Source organism: Bufo bufo, chromosome 5, assembly GCF_905171765.1.
Source record: "Bufo bufo chromosome 5, aBufBuf1.1, whole genome shotgun sequence".
Lineage (NCBI taxonomy): Eukaryota > Metazoa > Chordata > Amphibia > Anura > Bufonidae > Bufo > Bufo bufo.
The window spans coordinates 5420974-5442687 of NC_053393.1; the positions used below are offsets into that span (position 1 = coordinate 5420974).

At 45.3% G+C, this 21714-nt stretch overlaps 1 protein-coding gene across 1 annotated transcript in view; it reads left to right on the plus strand.

The window, feature by feature from the left end:
• LRRC24 (leucine rich repeat containing 24) overlaps window positions 1-17384 on the plus strand; it is a 119061-nt gene extending 101677 nt beyond the window's left edge. The window contains exons 3-6 of the mRNA XM_040433322.1: window positions 11123-11300; window positions 12339-12617; window positions 12826-12994; window positions 15112-17384. Of these exons, the coding sequence (XP_040289256.1) occupies window positions 11133-11300; window positions 12339-12617; window positions 12826-12994; window positions 15112-16118 (1623 nt within the window). The 5' untranslated portion in view covers window positions 11123-11132 and the 3' untranslated portion in view covers window positions 16119-17384. The remainder of the gene's footprint in view (window positions 1-11122; window positions 11301-12338; window positions 12618-12825; window positions 12995-15111) is intronic.
• The last annotated feature ends 4330 nt before the right edge of the window (window positions 17385-21714 follow it).

Below are 21714 nucleotides of genomic sequence, written 5' to 3' on the forward strand. Positions count from 1 at the left end.
AATGATAACAGGGGCATGATCGGATAACGTAATACTACCAATCCGGGCTCCAGAGACATTGCGAATATGTGAGTCAGACAAGAACAAATAATCTAATCTATGGAATGACATCTTGGCATGTGAATAAAATGTGTAGTCTCGGCCATTGGGGTTTATAGTACGCCAAACATCAAGGACCTTTAGTTTTCTCAGGGAAGTTTTAAGCCTTTTCAAAAGCTTATAGGACACAGACGGTCTCCCCACTGACGTGTCCACTGCCGGTTCTAGAGCGACATTGAAGTCGCCTCCCAAAACTAACAGTCCATCAGAAAAAGATGACAATAAAGCGAGGGTCTGAACGAGCCATGGTACTTGGCCTCTATTAGGCGCATATAAATTGGCGAATGTAACTGGAGAGTCACCAACTACCCCCTTTACAAAAATATACCTGCCCTCAGGATCCGCTGAAGTAGCGGTATGCTTGAAGGGAAGGTTTTTGTGTATAGCTACACTGACACCTCTACTGGCGGAATCATGAGTACTATGAAACCACTGAGCAAACTTCCTGGGAGGAAGATTAGGGATTTTATTTGTCCTAAAATGTGTCTCTTGCAGGAAGGCTACCGAGACTTTATCCCTCAGAAGGAGAGAGATGGTTTGAGACCTTTTGCATGGCTCGTTCAGCCCGTGTGCGTTTAGAGAGGCGACTACAATTGAGGACATGACAATATATGTACTAAGGAGAAAAAGCACATATTATCCATGGAAATATCTGAGAGAGCATAGCATATATGAGCAGAGTGAGGAAAGGAGGGGAAAGGGGAACATGTAAAATAGAATAAAATAAAATAATATAAAATGAGAAAGATAACCAGCAACATGTCAGGCTGGTATAAAACCAGCTCAGATGAAATATTCATCTAGAGAAAAGTAGGTGCCTACCTATCACCATCCAAGACAGGGTTGGATTGGCGAGGGGGCAGGTAAAGCACCTTTTGGTCTACAACAAAAAGGGGAGACCAACAACAAAAAAATACTTCCAGCACCGGAATCTATCCGGACATTACCCTGCAAATAGGGAAAGAAAAAGTTGCCTTCATGGAGGCAGAGTTCCAAAACAGCAGAAGAGTGTCCCGGTTAAGGTCTGACGTCTCATACATAACTCTAAGCCAAAAGCAAAAAAGTAAAAAATTGGCTCAAAAACAGAACAATCGTGAACAGGCCACTACCTTCCGCATAAAACACTATGCCGAGGGGCCGGGAGACAGTCATCTCTTATAGTGGAAAAATGAGGTAGGACCTAATATTGGCAGTCCATGTTAGCAGACAAATAGTACCAATGTCACCTTGGTTTGAGCTCAGGTAAGGGCTCCGTCCATCCTGCTGCGACCCAAACGATCTGACTTGTTTGCAGATGCCATCTGCCAGGAGGACACACGTGGCGGGATAGGCAGGGGGCCATCTTGATCGGCTGGCAGCCACGAGGGGATCTCCACCGGAGGGACATCCAGGGACCTCCAAACTGACTCTAGGTCTGCGGGGGAGCGAACTGTAAGCAGCTTTCCATTCCTGGAGATCGCCAGCCCAAAGGGATATAGCCATCTGAACGGGGTCGACGTCTTCCTGAGGACTTCCAGTAAGGGCTTAAATAAGCGCCGCTTAGCCAGGGTAGATGGCGCTAGATCCTGGAACATCTGAATCGGCGTATTCTCATATTCTAGTACCTCCATTTCTCTTTGCCTTTTCAACAGTGCCGCGGTATCTACAAAACTTAGTAGGCCGCAAATCACGTCACGTGGCGGTTCTTGAGGTTTGGGCCTAGGGCGCAGCGCCCTGTGTATGCGCTCCACCACTATTCCCTCTGCTCTTTCAGGTTCAAGCATCATGGAAAATAACTCACGCGCCACTGTCGGCAAGGCCTCCGTCGCAATAGATTCAGGTAGGCCGCGGATGCGTATGTTGCGCCGGCGACTCCGGTTCTCCTGGTCTTCCAGTTTCAAGAAGGCATCATTCAATAGGGCCTTGTGAGATGCTAGCACCTCTGATGCTTTGCCTTCATAGGTCAAAATGGCTTCTTGCGTGCCTTCTAATGTGACCACTCTCTGGCCTAGATGTTTTATGTCGTCTTTGATGTCCGCCAGATCTTGTTTGAGAGGCGTAAGGGCCGATTCAAGAACCCGGCGAAGGGTCCGCTCCGATAGAGGCGGATCTCTGGGCCTTCTATCTGAAATATCAGAGCCGCTGCCCGCATCAGAGAGTTCTCCTGCGTCGGAGTCATGAGCATTAGACGCCGCCATATTGGCGCCTTTCTGTGTGGCAGCTCTCGGCGTTTTCCGGAGAAACTTCTCCATCTCTGGCTGTTTGGAGTGCCGAGGGGTCGACTCTGAACTTCCTCTGATCTTCTCCTTGCCAGGTTTCCCCATAATAAAGTAAATTATAAGCTTATATAGGGTTAGTGAGCCGGAATGCTGGAGGAGCTCAAGCTCGTGCGGCCATTCAGCTCTATAGTAGTTATATTCTTGTACATAGGAGCAGTATTATAGTAGTTATATTCTTGTACATAGGAGCAGTATTATAGTAGTTATATTCTTGTACACAGAAGCAGTATTATAGCAGTTATATTCTTGTACATAGGAGGCAGTATTATAGCAGTTATATTCTTGTATATAGGAGCAGTATTATAGTAGTTATATTCTTGTACATAGGAGCAGTATTATAGTAGTTATATTCTTGTACATAGGAGCAGTATTATAGTAGTTATATACTTGTACATAGGAGCAGTATTATAGTAGTTATATTCTTGTACATAGGAGCAGTATTATAGCAGTTATATTCTTGTATATAGGAGCAGTATTATAGTAGTTATATTCTTGTACATAGGAGCAGTATTATAGTAGTTATATTCTTGTACATAGGAGCAGTATTATAGTAGTTATATACTTGTACATAGGAGCAGTATTATAGTAGTTATATTCTTGTACATAGGAGCAGTATTATAGTAGTTATATTCTTGTACATAGGAGCAGTATTATAGTAGTTATATTCTTGTACATAGGAGCAGTATTATAGTAGTTATATTCTTGTACATAGGAGCAGTATTATAGTAGTTATATTCTTGTACATAGGAGGCAGTATTATAGTAGTTATATTCTTGTACATAGGAGCAGTATTATAGTAGTTATATTCTTGTACATAGGAGCAGTATTATAGTAGTTATATTCTTGTACATAGGAGCAGTATTATAGTAGTTATATCCTTGTACATAGGAGCAGTATTATAGTAGTTATATTCCTGTACATAGGAGGCAGTATTATAGCAGTTATATACTTGTATATAGGAGCAGTATTATAGTAGTTATATTCTTGTACATAGGAGCAGTATTATAGTAGTTATATTCTTGTACATAGGAGCAGTATTATAGTAGTTATATTCTTGTACATAGGAGCAGTGTTATAGTAGTTATATTCTTGTACATAGGAGCAGTATTATAGTAGTTATATTCTTGTACATAGGAGCAGTATTATAGTAGTTATATTCTTGTACATAGGAGCAGTATTATAGTAGTTATATTCTTGTACATAGGAGCAGTATTATAGTAGTTATATTCTTGTACATAGGAGCAGTATTATAGTAGTTATATTCTTGTACATAGGAGGCAGTATTATAGTAGTTATATTCTTGTACATAGGAGCAGTATTATAGTAGTTATATTCTTGTACATAGGAGCAGTATTATAGTAGTTATATTCTTGTACATAGGAGCAGTATTATAGTAGTTATATTCTTGTATATAGGAGCAGTATTATAGTAGTTATATTCTTGTACATAGGAGCAGTATTATAGCAGTTATATTCTTGTACATAGGAGCAGTATTATAGTAGTTATATTCTTGTACATAGGAGCAGTATTATAGTAGTTATATTCCTGTACATAGGAGGCAGTATTATAGCAGTTATATACTTGTATATAGGAGCAGTATTATAGTAGTTATATTCTTGTACATAGGAGCAGTATTATAGTAGTTATATTCTTGTACATAGGAGCAGTATTATAGTAGTTATATTCTTGTACATAGGAGCAGTATTATAGTAGTTATATTCTTGTACATAGGAGCAGTATTATAGTAGTTATATTCTTGTACATAGGAGCAGTATTATAGTAGTTATATTCTTGTACATAGGAGCAGTATTATAGTAGTTATATTCTTGTACATAGGAGGCAGTATTATAGTAGTTATATTCTTGTACATAGGAGCAGTATTATAGTAGTTATATTCTTGTACATAGGAGCAGTATTATAGTAGTTATATTCTTGTACATAGGAGCAGTATTATAGTAGTTATATTCTTGTACATAGGAGCAGTATTATAGTAGTTATATTCTTGTACATAGGAGCAGTATTATAGTAGTTATATTCTTGTACATAGGAGCAGTATTATAGCAGTTATATTCTTGCTTTCCTTACACTGACACAATTCTGTTTAAGTCTTTACTATTTATTTTACAGATGTTACATTCATATTGTGACATTGACATTTGATCTGTCTCTGCACTTTTACAATGAGAATTTTAGTTCGATTCCTTTTTTCCCTTTTATTCTCTATAAATGATACATTAAGCATTGTTTATTTCCTTTGTGTAAATGTTGTGTATTTGGGTCAGTACAGTACCTGGGGAATATATGGAGTCTTGTGTTGGAGAGTCTTCAGGTTCTAGTCATTGCTCGGCCACAAGTCTTGTGTCTTTTATTGTGGTGTTTTTTTGTTTGGGTTTTTTGTCTTTTGAGTAAATGGCTATTCTCGCAGTCATTAGTGTCTGCACTCTTGCATCAGTGCGTGTTGGGTTGTTAGTTGCCTTATCGAGGTGACATCTCTGCCTCCACGGCTGTGCCCTTAGTTTGGAGATGTTGTAAATCAAGAAATATTGAATCAAGGATATAGTGACCATGAAATGGGTTCAGTTGTAAATTTAACCCTAATCAAGGGTGTCTGTGGGAGCCGGCACAACTATATGTACCACCTAATCAAGGACGCCTGTGGGAGCCCGCACAACTATATGTACCACCTAATCAAGGACGCCTGTGGGAGCCCGCACAGCTATATGTACCACCTAATCAAGGGCGCCTGTGGGAGCCCGCACAGCTATATGTACCACCTAATCAAGGGCGCCTGTGGGAGCCCGCACAGCTATATGTACCACCTAATCAAGGGCACCTGTGGGAGCCAGCACAGCTACAGTACAGACCAAAAGTTTGGACGCACCTTCTCATTCAAAGAGTTTTCTTTATTTTCATGACTATGAAGGCATCAAAACTATGAATTAACACATGTGGAATTATATACATAACAAACAAGTGTGAAACAACTGAAAATATGTCATATTCTAGGTTCTTCAAAGTAGCCACCTCTTGCTTTTGATTATTGCTTTGCACACTCTTGGCATTCTCTTGATGAGCTTCAAGAGGTTGTCCCCTGAAATGGTCTTCCAACAGTCTTGAAGGAGTTCCCAGAGATGCTTAGCACTTGTTGGCCCTTTTGCCTTCACTCTGCGGTCCAGCTCACCCCAAACCATCTCGATTGGGTTCAGGTCCGGTGACTGTGGAGGCCAGGTCATCTGGCGCAGCACCCCATCACTCTCCTTCATGGTCAAATAGCCCTTACTTTCAAAGTTTTCTCAATTTTTCGGCTGACTAACGGACCTTCATTTCTTAAAGTAATGATGGCCACTCGTTTTTCTTTACTTAGCTGCTTTTTTCTTGCCATAATACAAATTCTAACAGTCTATTCAGTAGGACTATCAGCTGTGTATCCACCTGACTTCTCCTCAACGCAACTGATGGTCCCAACCCCATTTATAAGGCAAGAAATCCCACTTATTAAACCTGACAGGGCACACCTGTGAAGTGAAGACTATTTCAGGGGACTACCTCTTGAAGCTCATCAAGAGAATGCCAAGAGTGTGCAAAGCAGTAATCAAAGCAAAAGGTGGCTACTTTGAAGAACCTAGAATATGACATATTTTCAGTTGTTTCACACTTGTTTGTTATGTATATAATTCCACATGTGTTAATTCATAGTTTTGATGCCTTCAGTGTGAATCTACAATTTTCATAGTCATGAAAATAAAGAAAACTCTTTGAATGAGAAGGTGTGTCCAAACTTTTGGTCTGTACTGTATATGTACCATCTAATCAAGGTCACCTGTGGGAGCCGGGCCAGCTATATGTACCACCTAATCAAGGGTGCCTGTGGGAGCCGGGCCAGCTATATGTACCACCTAATCAAGACCGCCTGTGGGAGCCCGCACAGCTATATGTACCACCTAATCAAGGTCGCCTTTGGGAGCCCGCACAGCTATATGTACCACCTAATCAAGGGCTCCTGTGGGAGCCCGCACAGCTATATGTACCACCTAATCAAGGGCTCCTGTGGGAGCCTGCACAGCTATATGTAGCACCTAATCAAGATCGCCTGTGGGAGCCCGCACAGCTATATCTACCACCTAATCAAGGTCGCCTTTGGGAGCCCGCACAGCTATATGTACCACCCAATCAAGATCGCCTGTGGGAGCCAGCACAGCTATATGTACCACCTAATCAAGGGCGCCTGTGGGAGCCGCACAGCTATATGTACCACCTAATCAAGGTCACCTGTGGGAGCCTGCACAGCTATATGTACCACCTAATCAAGGCTGCCTGTGGAACCCGCACAGCTATATGTACCACCTAATCAAGGGCACCTGTGGGAGCCAGCACAGCTATACGTACCACCTAATCAAGGGCGCCTGTGGGAGCCCGCACAGCTATATGTACCACCTAATCAAGGCCGCTGTGGGAGCCCGCACAGCTATATGTACCACCTAATCAAGGCTGCCTGTGGAGCCCGCACAGCTATATGTACCACCTAATCAAGATCGCCTGTGGGAGCCTGCACAGCTATATGTACCACCTAATCAAGATCGCCTGTGGGAGCCTGCACAGCTATATGTACCACCTAATCAAGATCGCCTGTGGGAGCCTGCACAGCTATATGTACCACCTAATCAAGGTCGCCTGTGGAGCCCGCACAGCTATATGTACCACCTAATCAAGGGCACCTGTGGGAGCCCACACAGCTATATGTACCAGCTAATCAAGGGTGCCTGTGGGAGCACGCACAGCTATATGTACCACCTAATCAAGATTGCCTGTGGGAGCCCGCACAGCTATATGTACCACCTAATCAAGGGCGCCTGTGGGAGCCCGCACAGCTATATGTACCACCTAATCAAGGGCGTCTGTGGGAGCCCGCACAGCTATATGTACCACCTAATCAAGATCGTCTGTGGGAGCCCGCACAGCTATATGTACCATCTAATCAAGGTCACCTGTGGAGCCCGCACAACTATATGTACCACCTAATCAAGGTCGCCTGTGGGAGCCTGCACAGCTATATGTACCACCTAATCAAGATCGCCTGTGGGAGCCTGCACAGCTATATGTACCACCTAATCAAGGGCACCTGTGGGAGCCCGCACAGCTATATGTACCACCCAATCAAGATCGCCTGTGGGAGCCCGCACAACTATATGTACCACCTAATCAAGATCGCCTGTGGGAGCCTGCACAGCTATATGTACCACCTAATCAAGATCGCCTGTGGGAGCCTGCACAGCTATATGTACCACCTAATCAAGATCGCCTGTGGGAGCCTGCACATCTATATGTACCACCTAATCAAGGTCGCCTGTGGGAGCCTGCACAGCTATATGTACCACCTAATCAAGGGCGCCTGTGGGAGCCCGCACAGCTATATGTACCACCTAATCAAGGATGTCTGTGGGAGCCCGCACAGCTATATGTACCACCTAATCAAGGGCGCCTGTGGGAGCCCGCACAGCTATATGTACCACCTAATCAAGGGCGCCTGTGGGAGCCCGCACAGCTATATGTACCACCTAATCAAGGGCACCTGTGGGAGCCCGCACAGCTATATGTACCACCTAATCAAGGGCACCTGTGGGAGCCCGCACAGCTATATGTACCACCTAATCAAGGGCGACCTGTGGGAGCCAGCACAGCTATATGTACCACCTCATCAAGGGCACCTGTGGGAGCCAGCACAGCTATATGTACCACCTAATCAAGATCGCCTGTGGGAGCCAGCACAGCTATATGTACCACCTAATCAATATCGCCTGTGGGAGCCTGCACAGATATATGTACCACCTAATCAAGGTCGCCTGTGGGAGCCCGCACAGCTATATGTACCACCTAATCAAGGTCGCCTGTGGGAACCCGCACAGCTATATTTACCACCTAATCAAGATGGCCTGTTAGATAGGAGGGGCAAAAAGTGCACAAAAATGCTAATCTCCAGATAATAGGAGCGCATTCACCCTTGAAGGTGACACTCTTTCAAGAGCTTAAATTCATCAAAAATCACAGAAAAATATATAAAACATCCTGCATGATAAGATAACTAAATATGTGGATGTCCATGGCAACATTTATAAAGAAAAAATCATGGAAAAGAATGCACTAACACAATAGATACAAACATTATACAGGGAGTGCAGAATTATTAGGCAAGTTGTATTTTTGAGGATTAATTTTATTATTGAACAACAACCATGTTCTCAATGAACCCAAAAAACTCATTAATATCAAAGCTGAATATTTTTGGAAGTAGTTTTTAGTTTTAGCTATTTTAGGGGGATATCTGTGTGTGCAGGTGACTATTACTCTGCATAATTATTAGGCAACTTAACAAAAAACAAATATATACCCATTTCAATTATTTATTTTTACCAGTGAAACCAATATAACATCTCAACATTCACAAATATACATTTCTGACATTCAAAAACAAAACAAAAACAAATCAGTGACCAATATAGCCACCTTTCTTTGCAAGGACACTCAAAAGCCTGCCATCCATGGATTCTGTCAGTGTTTTGATCTGTTCACCATCAACATTGCGTGCAGCAGCAACCACAGCCTCCCAGACACTGTTCAGAGAGGTGTACTGTTTTCCCTCCTTGTAAATCTCACATTTGATGATGGACCACAGGTTCTCAATGGGGTTCAGATCAGGTGAACAAGGAGGCCATGTCATTAGATTTTCTTCTTTTATACCCTTTCTTGCCAGCCACGCTGTGGAGTACTTGGACGCGTGTGATGGAGCATTGTCCTGCATGAAAATCATGTTTTTCTTGAAGGATGCAGACTTCTTCCTGTACCACTGCTTGAAGAAGGTGTCTTCCAGAAACTGGCAGTAGGACTGGGAGTTGAGCTTGACTCCATCCTCAACCCGAAAAGGCCCCACAAGCTCATCTTTGATGATACCAGCCCAAACCAGTACTCCACCTCCATCTTGCTGGCGTCTGAGTCGGACTGGAGCTCTCTGCCCTTTACCAATCCAGCCACGGGCCCATCCATCTGGCCCATCAAGACTCACTCTCATTTCATCAGTCCATAAAACCTTAGAAAAATCAGTCTTGAGATATTTCTTGGCCCAGTCTTGACGTTTCAGCTTGTGTGTCTTGTTCAGTGGTGGTCGTCTTTCAGCCTTTCTTACCTTGGCCATGTCTCTGAGTATTGCACACCTTGTGCTTTTGGGCACTCCAGTGATGTTGCAGCTCTGAAATATGGCCAAACTGGTGGCAAGTGGCATCTTGGCAGCTGCACGCTTGACTTATCTCAGTTCATGGGCAGTTATTTTGCGCCTTGGTTTTTCCACACGCTTCTTGCGACCCTGTTGACTATTTTGAATGAAACGCTTGATTGTTCGATGATCACGCTTCAAAAGCTTTGCAATTTTAAGAGTGCTGCATCCCTCTGCAAGATATCTCACTATTTTTGACTTTTCTGAGCCTGTCAAGTCCTTCTTTTGACCCATTTTGCCAAAGGAAAGGAAGTTGCCTAATAATTATGCACACCTGATATAGGGTGTTGATGTCATTAGACCACACCCCTTCTCATTACAGAGATTCACATCACCTAATATGCTTAATTGGTAGTAGGCTTTCGAGCCTATACAGCTTGGAGTAAGACAACATGCATAAAGAGGATGATGTGGTCAAAATACTCATTTGCCTAATAATTCTGCACGCAGTGTATATGGACTAAGCCCTCGCTCTGATCTGATAAAATCCGAGACTCTCAGCCAATATATTTTGATCAAAACACATCTGTGCCCACCTACCCGTGCCAATATGGCCGAACATCGGAACAGCTTGAAAAAGGGCACGGACAGAAAGGGCCCGAAGCGTCGCACTGATGTGTATTGTGTACCACTGGTGTTGAAATGAATTATTTAAAACAAGCAAATTTCTAAATGACTTTATTGGCGTGCTGTAGATAATGGTCTGCACTGCACTAGAATACTTGCGGTGCACGTGTCAGCGGGCAGGCATCCCAACGAGCAGTATAAAAGAAGAAGACTGGCACTCGCGAGTGCCAGTCTTCTTCTTTTATACTGTTTATTGGCGTGCTGTCTCCAATACATATCAAAGTGTGAACAAGCCTTAACCCTTGACAGGCAACTTAAGGTCTGAGACCTCAAAGTTATCCGAGCGCTCCGATCTCCATTTTTGCATATTACTCCTTTCCTTTTTTCACTCTAAAATTGTACAAAGCCAAAACAATACACTGATATTGCTTAAAACGTTCACACTTCACTTATTGCTTAAAGGGGTTTTCCGAGATTTTTTTTTTATTGATAACCTATTCTTTGGATAGGTCATCCGTATCTGACTGGTGGGAGCCCGACACCTGGGACCTCCGATGATCAGCTATTTGAGAAGGCAGTGCCGCCACCTCCTTCTCTCTGCTTTTCTTAGGCCAGTGACGACACGGTCATCGATCACGTGGCCTAGAAACAGCCGTGCTTGGTGAGCTGGGAGAAGGCAGGAGCGCTGGTACCTTCTCAAAACAGCTGATCGGCGGGGGTCCCGGGTGTCGGACCCCCACCGATCAGATACTGATGACCTATACAGAGGACAGGTCATCAGTAAAAACAAAATCTTGGAAAACCCTTTTAACAGTAATTTTGACCAGGGGTGCTCAAACTTTTGCATATTTCTGCTGTTTTTGTGTATTGAAAAAAAATGTGGTTGTAGCATTTTTGCGTATAACTTGGGATTGGTCTTCTTCTCTGTTGGCAGCCGCACTAAAATGGCCTCATCCGATTCTTCCTTCATCGTTGTCGTCATTTTGCTTCCGACGCTCCTGACCCAACATGTTCAAGCTTGTCCAGCCGAGTGCCGCTGTTACAGTATGACCGTAGAGTGCGGGTCCAAGGGTCTGAAGAACATTCCGGCCAATATCCATCCCTCCACTCAGGTGCACTCTTCTTTTCTGAACCACTTTCCGTCAATCCTGGTATAGTTTCATTTAACTCTGACCAAGTCAAGCTTTCAGTTCTACATTTTCCACCATTCTAGGTTAGAAAGTGAAGGATCTTGGTGACTTTCAATATCATCACTGCAGAACATCTGATGGAGTTTTTCTGAGCAGCTACTACAGTTGTAATTTGCAATGTAGTGGCCGTCATTTCCCCTGACAACATTTGCATCTGTCAGCTTATGTTGTTGGCAGGTAGTGCCAGACATTTTTCAGTTGCACTTGGCCCAATTTTACCAACACAGTTGAATTATCATTGATACATGGCAAGCAGCCATTTTTCCATCATGCAGTTAGTGCATTAATAAATTGCCCTCACCGTATATTAGGACCGCACCACAGAATTATAGAAGGGAAGGTGCTCACATTGGTGTCTGATCTCAGCCCAGTCTCCACCGTTACGTGAGGAAGAACTGTAAGTGATCCGCATAATGGATGCACAGATGTGGACTGAATACTAGGGAGACACCACAGGATGGAAAGTCTCATGTAATGTGAGAGATATATTGAGTTATTAGTCAAAGCTACAGACGATCATAATGTTCAGTAATTTATTCTTGTGGCGCCAACATTTCCTGGAAAAATCTGTGTAATCATCTGACAGAAAGGTGAACAAGCAGCTGCATCGGGATGCAGTAGACAGGATGGTAATTATGAAATGTTAATGAGTCGCCAAAAAAAGGATAATGGACTTTGAGGACCATGCTGTGGTCCTTACGTCCAGTTCATGGGGTTAGCATGGAAGACTTGGCTGAGAGCAGATGTTCGGAACGTGCATGGGTCTCGATGACAGGAACCTTTCTGATTGAGGTTAAGGATATTAATGATGTGCATTCGGATAAACGTCATCCATTAACAGTGTGCTCCAGTAAGGTGGCATTCAGGATGATGAACTGTGAAGGCACATGGTAGAGCAGGTCTAGAGGGTTGTGGGTGTTGACGTGAAGTCATGAACACTTCTCTCTTTTCTCTCCTCAGACCGTGTTTCTGCAGGATAATGCAATATCTCAGATCCAACAGCAGGACCTGTCTTCTTTATCGGGCCTCCAGTATTTGTATATCCAGAATAATACCATCTCTGGCCTGGAACCCGGAGCCTTCAAAGCTCAGCAGCATCTGGTGGAACTTGCTCTAAATGGAAACCGCATCCATCTTATCAACAGCAGCATCTTCAAAGGACTGGATCACCTGCGGGTCCTGTACCTGGCAGGAAACCAGATCACCAGACTGCTGGCATACACATTCTCGGACCTGCAGGTAGAATAACAGATCTAACTCCGGTCCCACACAGTCCCTCTTGTTATGCTATTTTGGCCACCCACCAACCATCGCTAGAAGGTTCATTGCTGAAACCACTACATATCATAATCCTATACATTTAGCAAGTATTTTCACATCATCCACTATCTTTGTATTGTAGAATACATACGAGTGCCAAATCATGTTATTTTTATACTGTTTTCAGAGACTTCAGGAGCTGCATTTGCAGGAGAATGACATTGAGACCCTCCAGGAGCAGGCCTTCTTAGGACTTTCCTCCCTCGCTCTCCTTGACCTCAGCAAGAATAATCTGCGCACCATAAGTCGTGCAGCACTCCGGCCTCTGATTAGCCTGCAGGTGCTACGACTAACAGGTACTGGACCCCATGTGATCCCCGATATGCCTGTAATGAACCAATCTGTCAGAAGTCACCTGTAGTACTGTTCTCTGCCACTTTATTCATGGAGCATCTGTTCTGTGGACACATGTGGAACAGCTCCCCCCCCCCCTCCCCAGCTGAAAGGTCAAATACAAACAAAAAAACTTCCATATCATTATTGATATTATAATATATTAATATAATATTGATCTGTGCAATGATTCAGAGGGTAAAGTCCTCAGACACGGAAGACGCCTCTATCCCTACGTTGGAGGAGACCTACAGGGAGTGCAGAATTATTAGGCAAGTTGTATTTTTGAGGATTAATTTTATTATTGAACAACAACCATGTTCTCAATGAACCCAAAAAACTCATTAATATCAAAGCTGAATATTTTTGGAAGTAGTTTTTAGTTTGTTTTTAGTTTTAGCTATTTTAGGGGGATATCTGTGTGTGCAGGTGACTATTACTGTGCATAATTATTAGGCAACTTAACAAAAAACAAATATATACCCATTTCAATTATTTATTTTTACCAGTGAAACCAATATAACATCTCAACATTCACAAATATACATTTCTGACATTCAAAAACAAAACAAAAACAAATCAGTGACCAATATAGCCACCTTTCTTTGCAAGGACACTCAAAAGCCTGCCATCCATGGATTCTGTCAGTGTTTTGATCTGTTCACCATCAACATTGCGTGCAGCAGCAACCACAGCCTCCCAGACACTGTTCAGAGAGGTGTACTGTTTTCCCTCCTTGTAAATCTCACATTTGATGATGGACCACAGGTTCTCAATGGGGTTCAGATCAGGTGAACAAGGAGGCCATGTCATTAGATTTTCTTCTTTTATACCCTTTCTTGCCAGCCACGCTGTGGAGTACTTGGACGCGTGTGATGGAGCATTGTCCTGCATGAAAATCATGTTTTTCTTGAAGGATGCAGACTTCTTCCTGTACCACTGCTTGAAGAAGGTGTCTTCCAGAAACTGGCAGTAGGACTGGGAGTTGAGCTTGACTCCATCCTCAACCCGAAAAGGCCCCACAAGCTCATCTTTGATGATACCAGCCCAAACCAGTACTCCACCTCCACCTTGCTGGCGTCTGAGTCGGACTGGAGCTCTCTGCCCTTTACCAATCCAGCCACGGGCCCATCCATCTGGCCCATCAAGACTCACTCTCATTTCATCAGTCCATAAAACCTTAGAAAAATCAGTCTTGACGTTTCAGCTTGTGTGTCTTGTTCAGTGGTGGTCGTCTTTCAGCCTTTCTTACCTTGGCCATGTCTCTGAGTATTGCACACCTTGTGCTTTTGGGCACTCCAGTGATGTTGCAGCTCTGAAATATGGCCAAACTGGTGGCAAGTGGCATCTTGGCAGCTGCACGCTTGACTTTTCTCAGTTCATGGGCAGTTATTTTGCGCCTTGGTTTTTCCACGCGCTTCTTGCGACCCTGTTGACTATTTTGAATGAAACGCTTGATTATTCGATGATCACGCTTCAGAAGCTTTGCAATTTTAAGAGTGCTGCATCCCTCTGCAAGATATCTCACTATTTTTGACTTTTCTGAGCCTGTCAAGTCCTTCTTTTGACCCATTTTGCCAAAGGAAAGGAAGTTGCCTAATAATTATGCACACCTAATATAGGGTGTTGATGTCATTAGACCACACCCCTTCTCATTACAGAGATGCACATCACCTAATATGCTTAATTGGTAGTAGGCTTTCGAGCCTATACAGCTTGGAGTAAGACAACATGCATAAAGAGGATGATGTGGTCAAAATACTAATTTGCCTAATAATTCTGCACGCAGTGTATAATACAACTACATGTCAGGTAGCAGGTGTATCCTTCATATTTTACAAATTTCACTGCCCCTTTACACATGACATCCTGCTATAGGTGATGATTTGTGTATTTATCTATAATATTACACTTATAAGAAGGTGATTTTAGGGTTAAAACGCTAACTCTTTTTAAAAAAGATGATTTTTTTACATGGACAGGATGACATTGTTTTGGTGGGAGCAACTATGATAGAACTTCATGCTTTGATATCTCACCGTCCATTCTTTTTACTTTGACTACTTATTTCTGTTTTCAGAAAACCCTTGGAGATGTGACTGTGCCCTCCATTGGCTCCGGACATGGATAAAAGAAGAAGGAAAACGTCTTCTAACTTCTTTGGACAAGAAACTCATCTGCTCTGAACCACCGAGATTGTCCCACCAGAGTTTGCTGGACATCTCCGGTAACAGCCTTGTCTGTATCCCTCCCATAGTCCTTGTAGACCCTATGGAGCTTACAGCTCGTCTAGGGGATGAACTTCGTGTCTCTTGTCGAGCTACGGGGTATCCTCAGCCACTGGTAACTTGGAGGAAAGTCGCCCATGCTCGCTCAAGTCCACAGAGAGGTCATTTGAAGTCCACGAGCAGCAGAACCTTTGAGTTGAGCGAAAGAAGTGTAGGGGAGCAGTTTGACTCTGACACAGGAAGCGGGATGCTCCTACTGAATAATATCACCATGTCTCATGCTGGGAAGTACGAGTGTGTGGCTTCTAATCCTGGGGGAACAGCAAAGGTCTTGTTTCACCTGACTGTCAACCTGTCCAACCAGCAGTCCCGCTCGTACACGTCTGTGGATATCAGCCAGGAGCCTCTGTATGACATGGAGAGCATGGAGTTCACTGCCCTAAGCATGGCCACTCAAACTGCCATTGCCATTGGCATCTCCTTGCTGGCCATGACTGCCATGCTTCTGATGGTCATGATCTACAGAAAGCACCACAAAAGAAAAAAGTCCAAAAAGGAGGAGAACATCCTGTACGTCAATGACTATTCAGATGGGCCCACTACGTTTGCCCAGCTGGAAGAGTACAGGGATGAACGTGGACACGAGATGTTTGTCATAGACAGAAACAAGGCTCATTTTCCAACCTACAAGGACCCCGAAGGGCTGAGCAGCTTCACCGCTCTGACAGAGCTGACTGACGATCTGCAGGAGCAAGGAACTCAGACGCTGGAGGCGGAGGCTGAGCGTCAGATCAATGACATTTTCATGAACCAGAGCTTTCTGTTCCAGCAGCAGATCGCTTATGAAATACACTGTTAAAGAACAATCTATTTCGATGTGCTAAAGGTTGTAGTTGTGATGTGTCGGGAAGGGGGGAGGGGTGGAAAAGAAAAAACTGCTGCAGATTCAGATTTTAATACCGCTTCTATTTTCTACAGAATAGTCAGTCGCGTGGCTCCATAAGGGCCCCACAGGCAGCCCCTACAGGAGCTCTTTTTGGGTTCTTCGTCTTTTTAGCTGGTAGAGACATCTCATTGCTGTCTTGGCTGGTGGAGCATCGGTGACGTGCTCCACCAGAGCTCACAGCCTTCCCGAGAAGTCCTTGATTCTTACGTGTGTCAGACAGATCTGCCCCTCGCTTGCTCGGCTGTCACTGGTAGCATTTTAATATTGCTGTCTGACACTTCCAGGAGACGCTGAGCCCGGATGGCGGCGCGGGTTCACCAAGCTCCTCGCAGCTGCTGTCATCGCACTTCTTCACATGGAAGGCAGAGATCTGAGTGTTAACAGCTCCCGACTGATGGGAGACGTGCGCCGCCCGCACCGCACTGCCAGATGACAAATCCTTCTCCTGTCATTTCACAACATCTGATTTTTCTTGCATTTGAACTCTTCTTTCAGACTCTGCTTGATAAGAAGCTGCTGGAACTGTCAGCGTTTCCCCAAGACGACTGCCGGGCCCCTTAGATAATGGGCTCCTCTGTTCTCACTTCAGAAGTTCTGGTTTGTCACAATCGTATCCAGTCCGGACAATCCTCCGCTAGCTGAACACATCAGCAGCACAAATCTCTCTCCCGATAGTCTGCTACAATGTATCAGCGCAGGTAACATGTATCAGGCTGTTCAGCTTCCAGAGGATTGTCCAGAACGAGTACAATTGTAAGGTTGGCCGTAACCATTAGACAGCTGATGGCCAAATGTACGTGCGCCTGGCTGCTCTCGCTCCTGGACCCCCAGTAAACATGTAGGTTTGGTTCGGCCAAGTGCATGTGTTCTCAATGATGAGACGGAATAAAAGGGGTTGTCCAACTCTGAGGGTCCCCCCGCTGCCATCAGTGCACTTTGATCCCAGCGTGTAAACTTCCTACATGGAGCGGGACACATGTGTCACTGCCCTAATAACTGGTTGTGGCATGGACGTGTCCTCAAGCAGCATCTGACCCGGTGGTCACAGCTGTGGCCCGCCATTGAGTGCAGCGGTGCGCGTGTCCTCGTCTGTGTCAGAAGTGCAGTGAGGACAGTCGTGGATCCACAGAACAGGTAAGTGTGCTTCCTGTCATTGGCAGACAACTCTGCTGATATGGCTTATCTCCACTGAAAATGAAAGGATGGGGCATGCTGAACTCCAACTGCCCTGTCCTCTGCTGTCACAAGCAGGTCTGGGGATGTGACTCCGTCCTCCGCAGGACTATTACCACAGCGTAGTCCACGCAGGCCGTGAGCTGACAACACTACAGCAGGATTTCATAAAGGGTTAAGTGTCGTTACACAACAGTAAGAGCAATCTGTAATAACCTATGTGTCGCTGCATTCATAGCAGAGCTGTCGTCATGGAAACAGCCCTATTATTACAAAGTCCTATGTATCCGGGAGCAGCGGCCAATGCTATACATGGGGGGGGGGTGCAGCCCTTTACACTGGTCACAGGCTGTCCACAAAGGGTTAATTCTACGGCGGACCCATCGTTTCCAGCCACAGCCGAAGAGTATTCTGATAATGAAGGAAGCTCCAGTCTAAGGGAAAGGATATGGTGCGACCTGAATCCACTTCAGTATATATACGAATGGAGGGAGGAGCACATTGTGAAATAGAGTTACAACCGGAATGCAGGAATTGCTTCACATTTTATACTGGGCTGCACTTACAATTCTGCAGCTTCAGAGCTGAAATCTCCCAGCATTTACTGCTCATTCAGTGTCTGCAGAACTAGTTCTTGTGATTTGCATTCTAGGAAGTGTCAACCTTACACCAGGCTCTGTAGTCATCTCACGTAGGCTGTAAGGAAGTGTCTGCTCGTAAGCAACCAGCAGAATAGTGATTGCAGCTCTGGAGCATAATACAGGATGTAACTCAGGATCAGTACAGGATAAGTAATGTATGTACACAGTGACTCCACCAGCAGAATAGTGAGTGCAGCTCTGGAGTATAATACAGGATGTAACTCAGGATCAGTACAGGATAAGTAATGTATGTACACAGTGACTGCACCAGCAGAATAGTGAGTGCAGCTCTGGAGTATAATACAGGATGTAACTCAGGATCAGTACAGGATAAGTAATGTATGTACACAGTGACTGCACCAGCAGAATAGTGAGTGCAGCTCTGGAGTATAATACAGGATGTAACTCAGGATCAGTACAGGATAAGTAATGTATGTACACAGTTACTACACCAGCAGAATCGTGAGTGCAGCTCTGGAGTATAATACAGGATGTAACTCAGGATCAGTACAGGATAAGTAATGGTTGTACACAGCGACTGCACCAGCAGAATAGTGAGTGCAGCTCTGGAGGATAATACAGGATGTAACTCCGGATCAGGAGTTTTTGAAATGATTTGATGTAGATTAAAGGGGTTGTCCAAGTGTTTAATACTGATGACCTGTCCACAGGATAGGTCATCAGTATGTGATCGGTTCAACTCCTGGCATCCCCACCAATCAGCTGTTTAAGATACTGTGGCCTCCTCCCAGCCAGTGGCGTACATAAAGAAGTAAGGGCCCCATAGCAAGGTGTAACGGATCCCCTTCCGTTAATGGACGCTTCCTAGCTTGCGCCGAGGACCACAAGCACCGCACTGGACACCACAACCACCGCAGACTCCACAACCGCCGTAGCTTAACTGGAGCCGCGCCGTCTTCCTTCCACCCTGAATGAACCTCCAGCATTCAGGACCGTGTGGGAAAGATCTCTCCTCCAGGGAATATGCAGAGCATAGCAATCCCCAGTGTGATACAGCAATTCCCTCCAATAACGAGAGGAGGCTGCGTTTTGAAGGGTTAGAAAAACATGAACTGAACTGAACTCTTTATTGAGGGCTACCCGCCCGTATTTATGCAGGTCCCCATCTGGTGTACACGCCCCCAGAGGACCAGAAGGGAGACTGCGACAGAGGACAGATACAACATATCCCCACAATGCATCATGGTTTCCTCCTCTCTGCCCTGGAGACACCCGAAGAGCAATTCAATTATCTCTCAGAACAAAGGGAGACCACCAATACACATGTGGGAACAACAGGGCAGGAATTACCACCCAAATACACAAAATCCTCCCTTCTGTCTGGGATATAATTATGGATTAACATAACTATCACAGACAGTAAAAATACAGTTTTTAAACATACACTGTAACTTTAAAACCATACATTCCATCTCCATAAAAATTACATATTTAAACTCGGCATACATCAAACATAAACACTTCCAAAAATCACACAAATCCCTCCAGCGGATCAAAAGTTTAGTGGAAGTCCTTTATGACCGACCGCAAGCACAATTTCCTGCCCAAAACAGTTCCATAGATTTGGGCTGTGCGGTCGGTCAATTTCATGCAGAAAAACGACTTTCTTCGAACGGGACTTAGTCTCTGGAGCTGAAAGTTCAGTATGGAAGAAGGTAATATGTCCCGGGGCCATAGTCGTAGGGCAGGAGGCTAGCCATAAGTCCTCTACAATGCCCAGTGGCAAATGGCAGTTCGTCACACAAGGATCAAACCAGGCCCCCCACACACGACAGAAGGGGTTCTGCCTAAACCCCTTTCAGTGACCCTTGGGCCATTTTTCACAGCCTCATTTGATAAAGGTTGTTTTTTAGAGGGTAGTCCTGCCCAAGTTTTCACCTCCAGTAGAAGAGGAGATGATCCCAACTAAGACTGGCCCCCCTCTTGCCCCGGGGCCCCATAGCATCGCATGGTTTGCCGCTATGGTAGTTACACCCCTGCTCACAGCTTACCAATCACAGCGCTGTACATTGTATAGTGGCTGTTCTTGGTATTGCAGCTCAGCCCCATTTACTTGAATGAGACTGAGCTGCGCCTACGCCATGTGACCAATGAACGTGACCTCATTGGCCTAGGAAGAGGCTGTGGCAGTCCGGAGTGGCGGCATGGTCTCTTCAAACAGCTGATCAGCGGGGGCCCCCACCTATTAGATACTGATGGAGCACCTATCATGAGGGTAACCCCTTTAATTCTGTATGTTTGTGCTTCAATCATGGTCTTACCCTTTAAGGTTTCTTTTCATGTCACTGTCTGAAAAACTCATTCTATTCATATATAAACTCTCTGCTGCCCCTGCAGGTCAGTATTTGGTATTATAGCAGTCTGTAAGGCCAATGTCGGAATAGCATCGAGAAGTTACAACCTTTGCGAGGCAGAAGTGTGCTCAGAACAGTTGTCACTTCCCTTCCTAGCTTTCCTTGGCAACTCAAGTGCATTATCAAGCAGATGTGACACTAAGCACAGTTTAAAGAGAATACGAAATATGTGCTCCACCCTGAGGCATGATGGGAGTGATATCACAGTAAAATGCATATCTGTTATAGAAGGTCTCATTACGGCAGCAGTGATGTAAAGGTCAGGGCTGCCCTTCTGTAGCTCATCATATGTAGAAGCAGACCCCAATATTGGGGTCTCTGTGTCCCTCTGTCCCTTTGAGCTCTATGTATAAAACGCTGTCAGGGAGGGTAGAAGTAGTGTACAGCTGGGAAGGGCAGAAGAGGCGTCCAGTTGGGAAGGGCAGAAGAGGCGTTGGGAAGGGCAGAAGAGGCGTTGGGAAGGGCAGAAGAGGCGTCCAGTTGGGAAGGGCAGAAGAGGCGTCCAGTTGGGAAGGGCAGAAGAGGCATCCAGTTAGGAAGGGCAGAAGAGGCGTCCAGTTGGGAAGGGCAGAAGAGGCGTCCAGGTGGGTAGGGCAGAAGAGGCGTCCAGGTGGGTAGGGCAGAAGAGGCGTCCAGTTGGGAAGGGCAGAAGAGGCGTCCAGTCGGGAAGGGCAGAAGAGGCGTCCAGTTGGGTAGGGCAGAAGAGGCATCCAGTTGGGAAGGGCAGAAGAGGCGTACAGTTGGGAAGGGCAGAAGAGGCGTACAGTTGGGTAGGGCAGAATGACCCTACAGTCAGTAGGGTAGTAGAAGAAGAGGTGCAGAGCAGTGGAGGAGGTTGGAAGAGGCCCACCCCCTGTGGGAGGGGGAAGGGGAGGTCGTAAGAGGCGCACAGCTGGGGAGAGGGCAAAAGAGGTGCACAACTAGTGGGGGGGGGGGGGCGAAAGAGGCCCACAGCCGGATGGGAGGGTGACCGAGGCCCACAGCCGGATGGGAGGGTGACCGAGGCCCACAGCTGGGGGAGGCAGGGGTGGTGGGGGGCAGAAGAGGAGCACAGCTGTGGAGTATGTCGGAAGAGGCCCACAGCTAGAGGGGATGGCGGAAGGAGGATTCAAGGAGTGTACAGTTTGGGAGGAGGGCAGAAGAGGCTACAGCCAGGAAGACGTACAGGGGAGAATATGTGTTCAGTGGGGGGAGGGTAGAAGAGCCATACAGCCATAGAGGGAAGAACAGACACAAGGCGAGGAAGGGCAGAGGAGCTGCTCAGCCAAAAACAGTCATACTCTTTGTGAAAAACATTTTGTTACCCCAGGTTTATTTCAA